This window comes from Leopardus geoffroyi, chromosome C3, assembly GCF_018350155.1.
Source record: "Leopardus geoffroyi isolate Oge1 chromosome C3, O.geoffroyi_Oge1_pat1.0, whole genome shotgun sequence".
NCBI lineage: Eukaryota > Metazoa > Chordata > Mammalia > Carnivora > Felidae > Leopardus > Leopardus geoffroyi.
In genome coordinates, this window is record NC_059338.1 from 7,290,073 (window position 1) to 7,308,989 (window position 18,917).

Below are 18,917 nucleotides of genomic sequence, written 5' to 3' on the forward strand. Positions count from 1 at the left end.
AAGCTTCTCTGCAGTGAGCAATGTCTACACCTATGAGTGGACTCTTACCACACTGGCAACTGTTGACAGTGGGCCCACTTAGTCCAGCCCACTTTCAGAATGTGAAATAAATAGCAAGTATTCAGAAGTGCATGGTATCCTTTGAAATAGCAAAATTAGAGAAAAGCCAACAAAAAACAGCCAGTGTTTGCCTGAAGGATATGGTAACGATATTCTCAGGAAGTAACTGAATAAACAGGCTACAAACATGGAAAACTAGGAGTGTGTGGAAGAGAAAGGGAAATAAAAGGAGTAAATACGAGACTAAATGTAATCTTCTCCTTAAACACTTCAGAATTTTATTAATCCTTAACAAGTTCTTTTCAAATTAACTCAATATCCTCCTCCTGGTTAGCTTCAAATATAGTTTAGCTTGATTCTCCTTATTACTAAATTATGTAAATCATTACTTAAATCTACTAGAGATAAGAAAAAAATCTAGTGAGACTTATAATAACGAAAGACGGAATTAAAAGTTTAAAACTACTAAAAAATACCACGGCCTATCAATCAGCTGTGTGCAAGTCACGTTAGGATATAAATGTGCACTTTGAAGACGAGTACAACCCACTAACATGGGCAGCAAAACAGGGCAGGGAGAGATGGAGTTGGTAAAAAATCACATTATTTCGCAGAATGTGGGGTCCTTCGGAGTGCTATCTCAGAAAGCCTCCGCAGTCGAATTAATTTTTCTAAAGATAATTTGTTCTTTTGAAGATAATCGCCATTCCCTAAATAAACAGATGGCATCATAGGGTAATTAGCCATTTGTAGGCCTGACAAAGTTTTCCCATTTTAGTGGATAGCTCTCCTGATGTGGCGGTAAGAGGAAATCGCGCTGGACGGCATCTGTTGTATTTTACGTGAGTGGAGTTGCAAAGTTTGGAATTTTATACTCACAGGGACTTAAAATAATTTGAAAATTGAAACTTTGGGCCTACGTACTTAGATGCATATATATATATATATATATATATATATATATATATATATATATACATTTATTAAATACTCCATTGTCAGGTTGTTGATTTAATACAAGATTTGGTAACTTGGTGGGGGGTATGAGAGAGGTATAAGGAAAGAACCAATATGGATTGTGTTCAGCTTGACTTTGTATAAACATAACATATTTATGGTTATATCTCTGGCTAGTGATCTCCAGCCAATGCAAAGAGGCTCTAAAGGGAAGATTGATATTTTAAATAATGTATTTGCTTAGAAATCAAATAATGGCTGCCTCATACAATTCTTACCACCTTTTCGTAACCAAGGTCAGAAATGGAGGGATAATTCCCCCTGGGTCAGAATGAAAACAACAAATGAGATCAATGGATCTCATTTGAAATCGTCTGTCCACATCCACATTCTTTTTCGTACCAATCTGGGCGGACAGAGATCCATTACCTAAACCAAACGGACCCACATTCTACGGTATCATACTCTTTTCTTATGTTTCCTTGCCATAAGTAGAATTTTCCTGTGACTGTGATTAGCGTTGACAACAACATCCTTAAGAATGGGGCAGGAAGAAGAAAATGGGAGAGGAAGGCATTCAGACACTAGATAAACATCCAAAATAATGTGCACAAAAAGAGTCAACAACGCCACCCGGGATTTTCCCCTGTTTGGGTATCTTTGAACGAAGCAGCTGTGGGAAGCTAATGTAGATTAGATTGCTGGAAAATGCAGGGTTATCGCAGAGGAAATAACTCACTGGGTGATCCACACAGCCCGACTAAATTACTACTTGATTAATTCCTGATAAAACTCAGAGCGCACAAAGCGAGGCAGTGAATCCTTTTCCATCAGAGCATAGATTCTTTTCTGGGCCACGTCGAAGCTGCTCGGGGACGGTTCCACCAGGCTCTTCGTGGTGATGTCCTTTGTGAAGTGATCGATATTCACCTGCGGGCCGGGAAACAGGGTCACGAGTCAGCCCAGGTGGCAGGATTTGATGGGGGGGTGGGGGGGGGGGTGGGGAGGGACAGGAACTGGTCACCAATAAACTCATGAGGGGAAGAGGCTCCTAAGAAGTGAGAAGAAATGTCATTTCTGTTTTATAGGCAGTGGGGTGAAGCAAGAGATACTCTAAAAAATGCACGAGTCAGATTAAGATCCAAATAACGCATGTGTCGGAATTCCACCGACAGCTACCGTGCTTACGGCTTTTAATCCTCACAAGAACCCCAAGAACATGTGTAGGCAAAGCTTAAGCGGCTTTCTCCAGGGCACCGAGCTAAGGCGTGCGTATGAGTCAGAGACTCAGAGTTTGAATCCGCGTGTCCTGACACCTCATCCCTCAACCTTCCTTCGGCCGCGTGTGCTTTCACGCCTGATGGAGACAGGGAAGAGGAGAAGGGAATTCTGACCCGGATCCAGAAGCTTTTTTCACGGATCTGGAAGAGCGAGGAAATGGGGCCTTTCCCAGAACAAACCAGGCAACAGTGTTTTTGACAGACAAACGATAAGAATAGCGGCTAGTGTTCATCGGGGGCTTCGTCTACACAGGCTCTTTGCCGGGAACGTTAGTCTTACGGGCTCTGGGTCGAGGCTCCCATTGAACCTCGCCACTCTGAGCGGGATGCCCACATGTCCATCTTACGACCGAGGGGCAGAATGCGAGGGATTCGCTCCAGGTCACGAGTGGGAGAGAGAAGATTAAAAAGCCAGGCAGTGTCGCCCTTCACTAATAGACTGCAGCCTTGGAAGGCGTCGCGGCTTGATGTCCTGCGTGCAGTTAGCGACACATCGCCCAAGTCCCCGGGGGGACACCGTTCGTATTAGGGGCCAGGTGGATGGTCCCCCGGATTGTGCAGGGCACAGCCCTGCACGGGCCTGCCTGAGTGTGCCTTGGGAGGATTCGCTGCTCATCATCTCGTGGGCTTTAAGGACCCTTAAGCTCTCTGGCTGTTAAAGAGAAAGAAACAGAATCCAAATTGGCCAGTGGTTCTGAATCGGAAGGTCACAAAATGTGCTAGATCGCTCCTGGGCTGCTAGAGGTCCTCGACACTGGAAAAGCTCTCTGCGCTCAGAGGATGTGGGTGGGGCTGCAGGCAGAGTCAGGGACAAAAGCCTGGCGGAGAGTGCCAGGCCAGGATGGGCCGGACAGCGGGCGTGAGCTGGGCTCCAAGCTCCAAGATAAAAGGAGTTGAGACTGTGGTAAGATTTTCCATGGTGAGAGGGGCCGGAGTGCTTCTTGCAGGAGGAAACGATGCAGCACAGCCTCAGAGCTGAGGTCCAGGGCCTGACTCTGCATGCGGGGACCCCAGCCCGGTGAGGTCAAGTTACGTGCCCGCTAACGCTCAGGAGGGACGGGATGGAGGCGACACTGTAACGTATACCTCTCTGTTCCCAGTCTTTTCTTCTTCTTTTTTTTAATTAAAAAAAAAATGTTTACTTATTTTGAGAGAGGGAGTGCGATCAGGAGAGGGGCAGAAAGAGAGAGAGAGAGAGAGAGAGAGAGAGAGAGAATCCCAAGCAGGCTCTACACTGTGAGCATGGAGCCCGATGCGGAGCTCGAACCCACGCACTGTGAGATCATGACCGGAGTCAAAATTGAGAGTCTGATGTTTTCCGTTTTTAGTGTTTCTTTGTATTCAGAGAGAGAGAGAATGAGCAGGGGAGTGGCAAAGAGAGAGGGAGACACAGAACCCGCAGCAGGCTCCAGGCTCTGAGCTGTCAGCACAGAGCCTAACACCAGGGCTCGAACTCCCAAACTGCGAGATCATGACCTGAGCCGAAGTCAGAGGCTTAACTGACTGGGACACCCAGGTGCCCCTCCTTTTATTCCTCTTGCCACACTAAAGAATGCTTCTCCCTCTCTCACCGTGAATATATACTGAGCTAGGTAGGCAACCCTACACAGAATGGTTGAATTTCAAAAAAGTATAAAACGCTCTCCTAGTCTTAATGTTTAAAAGAAGGGATGCCTTTACTTCCCTCTAACACATTGTATCCAGCGACGCGCGGCCTCTACTGGTTTTATTACTTTTATGTGCTCTGGCCCCCTCTAATGAATCGTTCTGATACACGTTCACATGTTTGCTGAGCCAGGAAAATACGATTACGGTAACCAGGTATGATCGCCTGACGATCGGCAATGTCCACATCATCCATGCATTCAACTATGCGTGGCCATTTCTCTTTTTAAAATCTTAGTGCCAGGGGCGCCTGGGTGGCTCAGTCGGCTAAGCGTCCGACTCTTGGTTGTGGCTCACGTCCTGATCTCACAGTTCATGGGATGGAGCCCCGAGTCGGGCTCTGCGCTGTCAACACGGAGACTGCTTGGGATTCTCTCTCTCCCTTTCTCTCTGCCCCTCCCCCGCCCCCCCCCCAAATAAATAAACATTGAAGCATGCTCTAGGTACACACACACATACACGTATGTGAGATGTTTACAGCGAAGGGTACCGAGGATAGGAGAACCCGTCCGAAGTCACACGTGGAAGAAAGCCTGGGATTGGAATGTCCGCATCCATTCGCCTCACAAATGTTTGCTGACCACCGCCGATGAGCCCGGGGCAGGGTTCCCATCCTCCCTGACGTGCAGCTCAGCCCACGGTGACCACCCTCACTCACCCATCAAGACCTACCTCTTTAGGAGCCTCCGTTTGGATGAATTCTTCATAAATTTTCTTCGCCTTCTCGGCCATCTTGGCAGGGGACTTGATCTTCTTGTAGTCCTCACAGGCCAGCCAGAACTCGAGGTTTTCCTCGCTGAATTCAGACTTCAGGAAACTTTTGAAGCTGGCAAGCCCATCTAGCGAGGGGAAAGTTTGGTTGGATGGATAAATACATGCGTCCGTCATATTATCCATACATTTTTTAGAAGTTTACCCAAAATAGATTGTAAATGTGTTATAAATCTGCCCGCTTGCTTACCAACACTGTATCCTGCTGTATCGCCTGGATTTATTTACTACATATTTCTGTCACTCATGTAAGAACCTTACACGTATTAACTCTCATTTACTCCCCTTATGAACCATGAGGCAGGTGCTATTCGTGTCCTATGTTTACAAAATGACAGGAGAGACAGTACGATAAGTCACAACGGTAAGTAAAGCTGTCAAGGTTCCTGCCCTAATGGAGCTTCCAGATTCTGGGGGAAGTAGGAAAAAAGTGAAGAAACTCAAGAAACATTGACACACAAAAAAAGGAAAAACCATATGAAAGATAGTAACGGAGTAACAGGAGGGACTTAACTTTATTTTAAGTTGGCGGAAAGCCCCATGAGAAAGGGACGTTCTGTTTGAGACCTGAAGACAGGCAGGAAGGGACTGAAAGAAGTTACCACCCGCCGAGGAGTTACTATGCCTGTCAATCATACGTCAGTGGTTTTGTTTTTGTTTTTGTTTTTCATTGTATTTATTTTTGAGGGGGGCGGGGGCAGAGGGAAAGAGAGAGAGAGAATCCTAAGCAGATTCCACACTCAGGGCAGAGCCCGATGCAGGGCTCCATCCCATGACCCCGAGGACCGTGACCTGAGCTGAAATCAAGAGTCAACGCTCAACCTCCTGAGCCACCGAGGTGCCCCAATATGTCAGTTTTTTAAAACACGTTAGCTTTGGGGCGCCTGGGTGGCGCAGTCGGTTAAGCGTCCGACTTCAGCCAGGTCACGATCTCGCGGTCCGTGAGTTCGGGCCCCGCGTAGGCTCTGGGCTGATGGCTCAGAGCCTGGAGCCTGCTTCCGATTCTGTGTCTCCCTCTCTCTCTGCCCCTCCCCCGTTCATGCTCTGTCTCTCTCTGTCCCAAAAATAAATAAACGTTGAAAAAAAAAATTAAAAAAAAAAAAATAAAACACGTTAGCTTTAATATAATTACAACTACTGTGTTTTTGGTGTGCTGTTGCTCATGTGGACTCCAGCTTGTTTCAAAATAGGTATCCATCCATGTAATATATATGCATACATTCGTCTGTTACAAATGTGTATATGAGAAGCTCTTAGGCCTGATGCTGTGTTTCTTTTTCCTCCCTACCCTCCATAGGGGGTGATATGTGGGAATTCACTGATTTCATAGAACACGCACCCAGCATGGGTGCCGATTAAACCAGGATACATAGTTGTCTTTTTTTTTTTTTTTTCAATTTACTTTCAATACATTTTTATTGTCTGCACGCCCCTTACCATCCCCTGCAGCCACATTCAATTCTAAAGAAACAGAATGGTTAGGTGATAAGTAACTTGGATTAGAGTCCTCAGCAATTTCTGGATGCAAACAAAAACACTTTGCATTTTAGTCCCCTCTTTTTATACTTCACCTAAGATTTTTTTTGTAATTTATTTACTTATTCTGAGACACAGAGAGAGAAAGAGAGAACATGAGCAGGGGAGGGGAAAAGAGAGAGGGGGAAAGAGAATCCCAAGCAGGCTCCACACTGTCAGCACGGAGCCCGACACGAGGCTCGAACTCCCGAACCGGGAGATCATGACATGAGCCAAAACCAAGAGTTGGATGCTTAAGCGACTGAGCCACCCAGGTGCCCCAGACTTTTTCCTTTTTTATTGATCGACATCTAAAAATAAGCTGGGAGCAATGGTAGGCATGATGAACAATTTGCTCTGGAAACCTCGCTAGGAGAGTTACTGTAAAACCATTTGGTAACACATATCTAGATAAAATCGGGTGTGTTTTCTTTCCCTCCCTTTCCATATTTTGCACTCTATTTCTAGCACCATTTGTTATTAATTTAGTGACACATTAGTCAACATATATGCTGAAAGAAGAAATAAAGCCTAGATCTCTCTCTCTGTCATAGTTAAAGTTTTCACTGTTTCTTTTTTTTTTTTTTTTTTTAATTTTTTTTTTCAACGTTTATTTATTTTTGGGACAGAGAGAGACAGAGCATGAATGGGGGAGGGGCAGAGAGAGAGGGAGACACAGAATCGGAAACAGGCTCCAGGCTCTGAGCCATCAGCCCAGAGCCCGACGCGGGGCTCGAACTCACGGACCGCGAGATCGTGACCTGGCTGAAGTTGGACACTCAACCGACTGCGCCACCCAGGCACCCCCCAGTTTTCACTGTTTCTTAAACAGAATGTGTCAGGTAGCCTCTGTTGAAATGGAAAAACGCCCAGGACTTTCTAGGGGCCGGGAAATGATAGCAGGAGTGAAGTCTTATGAACACCCATGCAAGACTTTGGAGGAAACTATAACTTCACAGAATTAAGTCTGTGGCCATTGTATTCTCATCAGGCCCCTGTCCCCACAACCTATCCGTCTCTCTGAATCACCCATTCCAAGTCTTTATAAAAGATACAGATAAAATCCCAGTCCTCCCAAGCATTGGTATTTATGACCTGAGGACGCACGCCAGGACTCCAGACCAATATTAACATTTACCAGGCATCCGGGGGCTGAGCTCGGAAAATAACTTTCCAGTGAAGTCAGTCCATTTCCTGGGCACTGGTTTTATCACTCTCACTGAATTCTACAACACTATTTCAGGGCTCTTTATCAATGCACACACTTTGATCAGAGACTCAAAACCGGCTTTAAACTCCCTCCATTGTCCTGGGAGATGCTTAAAGCTATTCTTTCTGTCACCTGGCTTTTGAGAATTCTCTGGATGGCCCCTTAGTAGGACCCTCAAGTCACTCCCCAGATACCTTCTCCTCCTACGCCTCTGGTTTTCCAGTGGGCCATTCCTTGACTCTCTGTTCAATTCCCATCAGCCCTGAGGAAGTCCTCTTGGGTCAGAGCCAAAGAGACTCCAGGAGAAACGTGTCTAGTCTTCAAGTAACGCACACATCATCTCTGGCCCACACCACTGCCCTCGCACTCCACACCCACCGCACGGGGCCCTCGGCACACATCCCTGAGAAATCCCTGCGTCCTCCCCTGCTGAGCCTGCGCAGAACCCCAGGATACTTCTCAACACACCTCTTCGGGCATCCCCTACTGGGAAGCAGATGAAACCTGATCGCCGGTCTTGTGGGAACAGTCTGGGTTTTGACCCACATTACGGCCCCAGAGCTGGCCCTAAGGAATGGTGTCACTTTTGACATCTAAGCAAAAGAACGTAGCAGCCCTACCAAAGGACGAAATGAAGCCAGCTCTAAAACCACTTGGAAAATAAAAGGAGTGTGAGACAAATCCAAGTCAGTTGGGTATATAAAGGAAAACTATTAAGGGCGAGGGGCGCCTGGGTGGCTCAGTCGGTTAAGCGTCCGACTTCAGCTCAGGTCAGGGTCTTACGGTTTAGGGGTTTGAGCCCCATGTGGGGCTCTGTGCTGACAGCTCAGAGCCTGGAGCCTGCTTTGGATTCTGTGGCTCCCTCTCTCTCTGCCCTTCCCCCACTCATGCTCTGTCTCTCTGTCTCTCAAAAATAAATAAACATTAAAAAAATATTAAAGGGGGGAGATTAGAATAAATCTCCCCTCCTAGAGGAAAAATGGTGGAATGTCATGAGTGGATAGGTGACAGGTATCATTACATAGCTTGCCCGTTCTGAGCACGGGCTCTGGAGTCAAGGTACCTCGGGTGGGTCCTGTTTCACCACATCACCACTCAGAAATGTCACTATTCGGTAACTGGGGCAAGTGACCCACCCTCTCTGAGCCTCAACTGCCTCCTCTGTTACACGGATATAATCATGGAACCCACGTGAACCCACGTGATAAGGTTGTTGTAAGGACTCAGCAATTCACGTCAAGCTCTTACCTGGTGTCGAACACAATGAGAGCTCAGGAAGTACTGTCTTTCATCATTTTTATTCATGCCTAATTTAAAATCAGTGTTTGCCATCATTCAAAAGCCAGCTCCCAGGTTGCCTCAGACGGGAGGTACACTGCCTTCTACTTGCTCTTGAAGATTTTTGGATGGCGATGGGAGAAGAGCTTTCTTTATCCTTTTGTTGCTGCTGTTCCCTGACATGCCTGTCTTCTCCAGGAGGCCGTTCAGGCTTCGCGTTCAAGGTCTGAGTTTCACGTACCTTCGCCTCTCCTTCCCACCCACCTCACATCTGTGCCTCATGTCGAATAGACAGACGCTGAGCCAAATAAGACCCACTAAGGGACGCCTTTCTTCCCACACTGCAGAGCCGAAGGACGGAGAGCTAAGAGAAAAATAAATCTACCACGGTAGTGTTTTATTTCATGAGCACGTTACCTAACCTCACTTTCCTTTTCTGAAAAGTAGAGATTGTTATCGTATCGAAGCCCTAAAATTATTACGCTCCTTAAATAAAGCACTACATGCAAAGCGCATTGGGCAACGCCCGACACGTGAACAAACAGTACAAGTAACCTATTGCTGATACTATTATTATTATTGCTTTGAAGGAATTTGTGGCTGCCAGTGAGTCAGAGGAGGGCATAGATGAGCCAGACAAAAAAGGAGGGAGAATATTGGAAACCAAAGAGAGAGAAGCAGGAGGAGAAGGCAAAGATAAGGAAAAGAGACACAGAGAGAGAGAGAAGGCTAGATCTGGGCTGTTCCGTTCCCCACGGACGAGTCCAAATCTCAAGGGTGTCTCAGGAAATGCTCTGACCTTTTGGAGCTCCTGGGAAAAAAAGAATTTGCATATAAACTTTCCCGCTGCTACTGGATTGTGTTTCATTCTTCCTTGGCTCTTTTTTAAAAGAATTTTTTTTTTAATTTTTTTTTTTAATGTTTTTATTTATTTTTGAGACAGAGAGAGACAGAGCATGAACGGGGGAGGGTCAGAGAGAGAGGGAGACACAGAATCGGAAGCAGGCTCCAGGCTCTGAGCCATCAGCCCAGAGCCTGACGCGGGGCTCGAACTCCCGGACCGCGAGATCGTGACCTGGCTGAAGTCGGACGCTTAACTGCGCCACCCAGGCGCCCCTAAAAGAATTTTTTTAATGTGTGTTTTTTATTTTTGAGAGAGAGAGAGACAGAGTATGAGAGGGGCAGAGAGAGAGAGGGAGACGCAGAATCCAAAGCAGGGTCCAGGCTCTGAGTTGTCAGCACAGACACAGGGCTCGAACTCATGAGCCACGAGATCATGACCTCAGCCAAAGTCAACGCTTAACCAACTGAGCCACCCAGGAGCCCCCTTCCTTGGCTCTTAAAGACAGGTGGAGGAATTTAATGTCATGGTCTTTTTTTTTTTTTTTAATTTTATTTATTTTTAGAGAGAGAGAGAGATAAAAGAGTGAGCAGAGGAGGGACAGAGAGAGAGAGAGAGAGAGAGAGAGAGAGAGAATCCCAAGCAGGCTCTGCACTGTCAGCATGGAGCCCGATGCAGAGCTCGAACGCATGAACCGTGAGATCACGACCTGAGCCGAAACCAAGAATCAGACGCTTAACGGACTGAGCCACCCAGGCGCCCCTAATGTCACTGTTTTATTTAGACTTCCACGTGCAATCCGTGTTTGTGTTTAATGAGCAGCACACTGGTCATTTGTCCCATAGACCTAATGAATACAGGTGTCATCACCTGCAGAATTGAACACAAAACAGGTAAGAAATTGACGTACTGTCAAAACAGAGTTAAATACACTGGAGGCTTAAAAATTATTTCTTCAATGAAGAAAAGCAAGAGAAAGCTTGTTAGTTGGGAAAGATTGAATAGCACCTTAATTGTCTAATTTTTAAGAAGTTAGGTACCAATTGACTTCATTTCCGCTCAAGAAAAATGTGGATTTAAGGAATACTGGGGAACTATATCAATTGTGAGGCAACCTCCTGCATGTGCAGAACAGAATGCCAAATGTTCTTTGTAAATCAACGAAGATGCCACTCCTCGAGGTGAAATGGTTTAGTTTATCCAATCAAACATCCAAGCAGAGATTGTGGCGTTTCAAACGCATAGATTTCTCAAACGTATCTTTCTTGGTTACCTATTTTGCATCATTCACAGCTAATGTTAGCTATTTCTGATCCCAGACCATGAGTTTTAGCAGATTCAAATAACATGTCCTGAGAGCTGAGTTGCTAAAGTTTGGCTTAAAGTTATTCACGAGGCACAACAGCGGGTGTTCGGGAGAATAGGTCAAATGTCTCTTCAGGTTTCTGGTGCCTGGTGTTCTGTTAGTCCTTCTCTGGGGGGAACGAGACAGCGAGAAGTGGAGAGCAGAGACAACATGGCAAGAGGGACACACAGAGCAAAAAGGGGAGCCATAGAGAGAAGCCGGGGGAGAGGGTGGAATGGAAAAATAAAGAGGAAGAGAGAGACACGGAGAGTAAGGGCAGAGGAATAAACTTCGAGAGAGAGGCAGTCTTATTTACTAATGGCACCCCCCCCCCTTTTAGGGCATGGGTCTCCACTCTTTCTGCGAGATCTCTATATTCATACCAGAACCTCTCTTTTTCACCTGAGCTTCTTTGAATATAAGGAAAGACCCTTTCAAAGGAAGAATTTTGACCTGAATGGTTATCAAGTGCTTTTCCATTTATCACTAGGGGAAGTTAATTTCCCCAGTCTTCACATGTTAATTCCTGGGGCGCCCGGGTGGCTCAGTTGGTTGAGCCTCCGACTCTTGGTTTCGGCTCTGGTCATGATCTCAGGGTTGTGGGATCGAGCCCCGAGATGGGCTCTGCACTAGGCATGGAGGCTGCTCAAGATTCTTTCTCTCTCTCCCTCTGCCCCCCTCCCCTGCTCGCTTGCTCTCTCTCTCTCTCTCTCTCACACATTAAAAAAACGAAAAAACAGAACTGACAAAACACATTTAAAGAAAAACGTTAATTACTTAGGAAGATAATTACGTAGAACTTAAGATTATACGTACACACACGTATACACAGATACATACTGTGTAACACATCTATATGCATATGTAATTTTGAAACGTATATAATTAAATGAAATGTGAATATTATATATACATATTTACACAACACTGACGTGAATGTATATTTTCTCCACTGAGAAGTAGCAAATGTTACTGTGTGAGTCTCAGGCCTCAAGCTGAAAGGCTTCAGACCCTCAACAAATGCTAAGGTGTTAACACTAATTGCCTCTGATTTAACTTCTGCCCCTATCTTTCTTATACCAAATAGCTCCCCGTCCCTAAAACCCTGAAATATATGAACACGTGCCCCTAAGGATTAGCGGGACTGAGAAGGATTGGATATGGGCACACAAATATATATCCTTCTCCTTCATGGTTTTGTAAACATGAAAATAGGTCTGCTAATTCTCAGGTTTCTTGACCCTAGCAATAAATACCTGGACCCAGGGTACTTAGTATTCTTAATGCAGCAATATATCATCTGTCTGGTTGCAATTGGCCCCAAAACCATTGTATAAGACAATAAATAAGTCAATTGATGAACATAAATAGTTTTCTCTTAATCAACCTCGTGGAATTTCTGGATCCAAGAAGCAAAATGAATGAACTCATTCACCCGTTAGGTTAACAAACATTTACTGAACACTTTATATGTGTCAGGGCATGGTATTCTGTTTAGCCGAAGAGGTAAAAAAGAGAATCAAAGTGGATAAGATTAAGAAAGTTACAAAGAGGTAATGATTCTACATCAGGTAAGCAGAAGCTTGCCCTACTCAAAACAAGACATAATTTTTTTTAGGTTTATTTATTTACTTTGAGAGAGAGAGCGCGCGCACGTGTGCGAGTGAGGAAGGGGCAGAGGGAGAAGGAGAGAGAGAATCCTCAGCAGGGCCCCACTGTCAGTGCAGAGCCCCATGCGGCGCTCGAATCCATGAAACGTGACAGTGTGACCTGAGCCAAAGCGAAGAGTCAGAAGCTTAGCCAACTGAGCCATAAAAAATTTTTCATATACGATTCAACATATGTTCTTTGTTACCTCTGCTGTGCTCATTAATAATGATGCACCTGCAAGAAGCATTTTTTAAATCCTTATTTTTGCAAAGCACCCAACAGTTTCATATGCCATTCTTGGGGCAAAGATGAAGAAATACAGGTTGGATCCGTTAAATTGAATCATATTCTCAAAATGAACTATTCCACAAATACTTATTCTCCCCATACCGTGCACTTCTTATTGGGAAGTCGTTCAGATCAAAAGGCTAAGCCTTGGCTGTCCCTGAGTTTATAATCTGTCATCGGAGGGAGACAGCGGTGAAGTACTCGGTAGCTAGTATCAAGCAGCAGAAAAGATGTGCAGACAGGTTCTCTGGAAGCTCAGAGGGAGGATAAATCATTCTGGATGGCCAAGGAAGACTAGGCAGTCGGCATTCAGATCTGCTTTCATAGGAGAGGAGGTATTTCAACAGACAGAGATGGGAATACAAAGTATTCCGGTCACAGGGATTACATGTGGAAATCCCATAAGGGGGGGAAGAAGACCTCAGTTTGACTGCAGACCAGCCATCTTGTTATCGTGGGGAACCTTAACCTCGATACCACGGGCCTTGAGGATCAGTAAGGATTTGGATTAGGGGAGAGGCAAGCAGTGCTCTGTTGGTATTAGCGTGGGAACGGGTTCTTGCTGGCACTTCTGTCGTGTCTTGAAGGAAGGCAAGCACCAGAAGAGGAAACCAAGGCTGGGGGAGATAACAACGCATGTCAGGCCACCAGAGCCGTCAATAGCAGCTTGGACTAGGACGCACCTACCCGATCTTGGTTCCTAATCCACTGTTCTTCATGCTGTTGTAACCAGTCCTTACCAAGCCATGATGAGGCTAAGCTGGAAAGGGCAGTGTGTCTCTTTTACGGATGAAAATATTGAGGGGCGCCTGGGCGGCTCCGTCGGTTAAGGGTCCAACTTTGGCTCAGGTCATGATCTCATGGTTCGTGGGTTCGAGCCCCGCGTCGGGCTGTGCTGACAGCTCGGAGCCTGGAGCCTGCTTCGGATTCGGTGTCTCCCTCTCTCTCTGCCCCTCCCCCCACTCGTGCTCTGTCTGTGTCTCTCAAAAATAAATAAACGTTTAAAAAACTTTAAAAAAATATTGAGAAACACACAGGTCAAGCCACTTGCTCTGGCTCATAAGAATAAGTAGGATAGATGGGAAAATAATCTGCGATCATGAGTCCTCAAGCCACTTTCTTTTCACATTCTCTCACAGTACAGTAGAACTTTGTCTTCTTGTGATCTGGGTAACCACACTCCCTGGGCATCCCTCCCTTGTTGAGTCCACACGGAAAAATTGAAGCGGGCACCTGGGTGGCTCTGTTGGTTAGGCATATGACATTGGCTCAGGTCATGATCTCTCAGTACGTGGGTTCGAGCCCCACATCGGGCTCCGTGCTGACAGCTCAGAGCTCGGAGCCTGCTTTGGATTCTTTCTCTCCCTCTGTCTCTGCCCCTCCCCAGCTTGTGCTCTCTCTCCCTCTCTCTCTCTCTCTCTCTCAAGAATAAACAAAATAAATAAGTAAAAGAAAAAACGAAAAATTAGAGAAGGACACTGGCAACACAAAGGCGATTTTTGCCTCTGTTCCCTCCCCTGACCTTTGATAAAAGACGATTCCAACTTACAGTTGTTCTGCAGGATCTTGTCCAGGGAGTCACGCCATTGCAGAGCCTCATCCAGCGGGGGTCTTCATCAAGAATTAAGGGGGAGAAAAAAAAAAAAGGTGACCGCCATGAGAAGGGTACTAACCACATCCACTGACCATGTCCTGGATCTGCTTTTCGCAGAAAAGCTACAACCAGTGACCCATCCTCAGGACAAGGGAGTGTGAGTTATTTTCTTTCTAGCAATTGGGTTTGGTGGGCTGGGTTTGCTGTCCCTCATCTGTATCGTGTATTTTCATCTCTTTTTGAGCAATTTGTTTAGGTCTGTCTCTTTTTGGAAGTAAAGTCCATTCATCACGAAGCTGTGTCTTGATATTCTCGTATATCCGATGACAGTACCTCCAATTGTGCCCTTTGTGGCCCGAATGCAACAGAACGAAATCCAGTGGCCCCGTTATAGGGATTGAACTCATCTTCTCTGCCTCCCCCATGCTTCACTTTAACCACATAATTTAATCAGCAAAGGCCATTTGATTCCACATCTACATCCCATTGCCATCATTAAGGCTGGAAGATGAAAGGTGTAATGCTGCCTCACATGGGAAATGGGATCAGAGTATGTCTACGTTTTTAAAAACCTGGGTGCATTTTTCCTGCCCTGTTAGGACAGATAGTGATTTTTGCAAGATTTCCTCCTGAGAAGAAAAGTGGTCTACATCGTGACTAGGAATGTTGTCCATAAACGCTCCAGATGCTGACTCAAAAGGAGAAGGTGATAGCTAACATATAATTTCCCCTCGGGCTGTTTTTATTTTAACATTTATATATGCAGCAACCCTGCAGCTATTTCATTATAACCACTAATTCCCCTCTCCCCGCGGGATTGTGTCAAGTCCGGCCGATGCAGTCTGGGAAATATGGCTGACTGTGCTCTCCCTGGGGCTCCCCTGCTCTCGCTCCTGCACTGTGATGGGAGTCCTTCCCCGTCAAATCAAAAGAAAGTAACAAGGCATTTTTTAGAATAGCAAGGCCAGTGAAGGTATTTTTCCTAAATTGGAACTTCCTTAGCTCTTCACTATTTTTATCTACTGTTCAGACAGTCCAGGACTGTTCCTGCTTCTGTTGTTTTTTTTTTTTTTAATATTATCTTGGGGTTTCAAGTATTAAGATTAGCAGCTGAGCTTGATAAGACACTTGCTAATTACACTCTTCATTTTGCTGCCCAGGCTTTGCTATACAGATACACTTTATTTACGTAGGGAGTCCAATACGGCAGTAGATTTTTTTGGCTAACGTGCTGTATTTCCTTCACTTCATTTTTTTTTTTTTTTAAGTTTATTTATTCATTTGGAGAGAGACATAGAGAGCGAATGGGGGAAGGGCAGAGAGAGAGAGGGAGAGGGAGAGAATCCCAAGCAGGCTCTGCACTGTCAGCACAGAGCCCGACGTGGGGCTTGAACTCCCGAACCGCAAGACCACGACCTAAGTCGAAACCAAGAGTCAGACGCTTAACCGACGGAGCCCCACAGGTGCCCCTCCTTCACTTCTTTACTTTTCATCATGGAACGTGGGCAGATTTGGGGTCTTAATTATTCAATTCTCCATAATGTTTTCTGTTTTTACTATTTGAAGATTAAACATGCCAAAAATAAGAATAACAAACCTGGTGAAATGATCTTAGGTGGCTTCTTTTTTTCCTGGCTAAGAACACAGGTGTCACAGATCAAGAACACCACACTAATCCCTCAGAAATTTATTTTTAAGACGTGAACAGCCTTCCTTCCTCCCATTTTCTTCTGGTTAGTGTAAAGGAGCTCGGGAAAGAGAAATCATGAAAAAGGGATTGCGAGTATGTCCCTATGTTTTGCTGCCTCGTTTTATTTCTAACCAGAAAAGGACCTGCTTTCTAGAGGTCGTAACTCCTTTTGGCTCTTCTCTATTACCCCCTACTGAGAACTTTTCCTATGTATATGTTATTTCATACCTACATTTTTACCATAAGGCTTTCTGCATCTTAATTCACTACAGTGGGTGTGATGTTCTGAAAATAAAAGACTCCCCTTCAAGTCTCTACTGATTGTTGACAGGAAGAGCAGGACATTAAATAATTGGACAAAAGAAAGAGAGCAAAGGAAAGGCCTGGTTCCCTCACCGAACCTCTTTTTCATTTCATATTCTCCTAAAATGGAATCACCTTCCTCTCCCCGCTTTTCCTCTGGTTAGCATAGAGGAACACAGGCAGAAGAAATCACATAAGCAGGTGCACCTGACCTAAGCGTGCTACCCGATCCAATTTGTCCCAAATGGTCTTGTTAGAACCAGACTAATGACCAATATGAGCGGTACATCGCAGCCAAGATTAAATTCCTGAAAAGGACATGTGCAGAGTCCGCCTGGGGGTTAAATTAGTCCAAATTGATTCAGGGACACAGTTGAGCAGGACACATACCCCACAGCATACAGCCCAGTGTTCTGATTACCAGCCTAGGAGGTAACGGAGGTTCATCCTGTCCCGATTCTCAGAATTTGCCAGCCCTCATTAAGTCTGACTTCTTTGGAAACAAGATAGATGCAGATCTAAATGGCCAATAAGTGCCCCGGTTTGTAAGGTCATAGCTGACCACAGAGAGTGGGCATGGTCTCGGAGTGTGGGTGTGGGGGAAAGGGAGGGAGCCAGTTCACATGAAAGGCAAAACAAACATTTACAGAGATGATGAACTGTGTGTTTTCTAACGCCCAGTGTAAATGCCACCTGGTCCAGGAAGTGACCATCTCGACCGGAAGTGTTCTCTCTCTTTTACTGTCCTCTTAGCCACTTACTCGTTGAGTCGCTTATGTGGCAACTCACTGCCTAAACGTAGAGTCGGTGAGTCATGGAGAACTTTTCCCATTCCACCTGTCCGATGGTGCATCCCCTACAGCATTAATCTACCCTGCAATAAGTGTGCACCAAATGAATGCAAACATTAGCAATGATTCAGCGTGCCCATAGTCAGTCTGGTTGATGAAAGCCGTAAATAACACTGAACCTTCGATTTCAAAAATGTTAGCCCCGTGAACCATTGCTACGAGTGTTGGCAACTCTGACACGTCCTAGCTGTAACCATGGGAAAGTATTTTGACCTCTCTAAACACTGTGGGTTCCTCTTTCCTCGTTTTTTAATCCACACGGTCCCTGGCCCGTATTGGAACACTTCTGGCAATGTTCTCACATCCTCTTCTTCTTGACAAGGGACATGAAATCCCAGTTATTTATCGGCCCTGATGTGCCTGCTCGGTTACTCCCTTCCTTCCCCGCAGGGCACTGTGCTCAGGACTCAGCTCAGGTCCTTTCATGGACATTTGTTGAGCCCTTCCCCCATGGCCAACAGTGACCTGGGCGCCTATGATGGGGATGTAGATGAAAACATCTGGGGGCGCCTGGGTGGCTCAGTCGGTTGAGCGTCCGACTTCGGCTCAGGTCATGATCTCACAGTTCACGAGTTCCAGCTCCACGTCAGGCTCTGCTGACAGCTCGGAGCCTGGAGCCTGCTTCGGATTCTGTGTCTCCCTCTCTCTCTCTCTCTGCCCCTCCCCTGCTCATGCTCTTTCGTTGTCTAGCTTTGGCCCAAACATCATACGTACAGCCGTAATCCTGGCCATGATGTTCACTCAGCAGCTCACCAGGTCAGAGTCTGCATATGGGAACACTTGGTAACTGTTCACAGCTAGAGCCTGCTTCTGTGTGGTCATTCTAGAGTTATAAAGTGGTCAAACAACAACAGCGAAGTGTAGTTTAAAATTAGTGGCAGAGGGAAGGAGAAAAGGAACATCTAGAGTATAAAATGAACTATAAGAATGTCTGTATCACATAAGGGAAGGGAAGCAAAAATAAGATAAGAACAGAGAGGGAGGCAAACCCTAAGAGACCCTTAAATACAGAGAACAAACTGAAGGTTGCTTTGCGGGGTGTTGGATGGGGGGATGGGCTAAATGGGCAGTGGACATTAAGGAGGGCATTTGTTGGGATGAGCACTGGATGTCGTATGTCAATGATGAATCACTAAATTCTCTTTCTGAAATCATTATTACACTACATGTTAACTAACTTGGATTTAAATTAAATTTAAAAAGAAGATTATCTGTATCAGCTGCTAAGCATTTTACAATTGATTATATGATAAGCCATGATAACAGTTATTGCAAACTAAATTTATGTGTTGTGCTAATTTGTTTACTATTCATTATGAGGACCTACGGCACAGCCTGGGGAAATGCTCGCGTATGGACAGGATGAACAAAAGTGGGAGTCCTCAGAGAGAGAGAAGACCGTTGAGCAGAGTCAACCCCTGGTGATGGGTCAAAGGCGAGGCCTTCGAGAGGGTTCCTGTGGGTAGTAAGGTTTCAACCTGACCAGAAAGAGTGAAGAGAAGATCCTGGAAGCGGCGACTTTTGCGAAAGAAGATTCAAAACCAAGTAAGCATTGTAAGGAGTGACCCAGAATGGAGTCGAGAAGACGTTGAGGAAGCAGGTACATCTCCCGGCATCAT

The 18,917-nt window shown here is 45.6% G+C and overlaps 1 protein-coding gene across 2 annotated transcripts in view; it reads right to left on the reverse strand.

Moving 5' to 3' along the window:
- Window positions 1-981: 981 nt before the first annotated feature.
- The window catches only part of RGS5 (regulator of G protein signaling 5), a 47,379-nt gene continuing 29,443 nt past the window's right edge, over window positions 982-18,917 (reverse strand). Inside the window, exons 3-5 of one of the 2 annotated variants that reach the window (XM_045456640.1) lie at window positions 14,410-14,471; window positions 4,635-4,801; window positions 982-1,947 (exon numbers count right to left, since the gene is read on the reverse strand). In XM_045456640.1, coding sequence (XP_045312596.1) covers window positions 1,786-1,947; window positions 4,635-4,801; window positions 14,410-14,471 — 391 coding nt within the window. In that variant the 3' untranslated portion in view covers window positions 982-1,785. Of the gene's footprint in view, window positions 1,948-4,634; window positions 4,802-8,706; window positions 8,934-14,409; window positions 14,472-18,917 lie in introns of those variants that run through there. The other variant, XM_045456639.1, reaches the window with a different exon arrangement.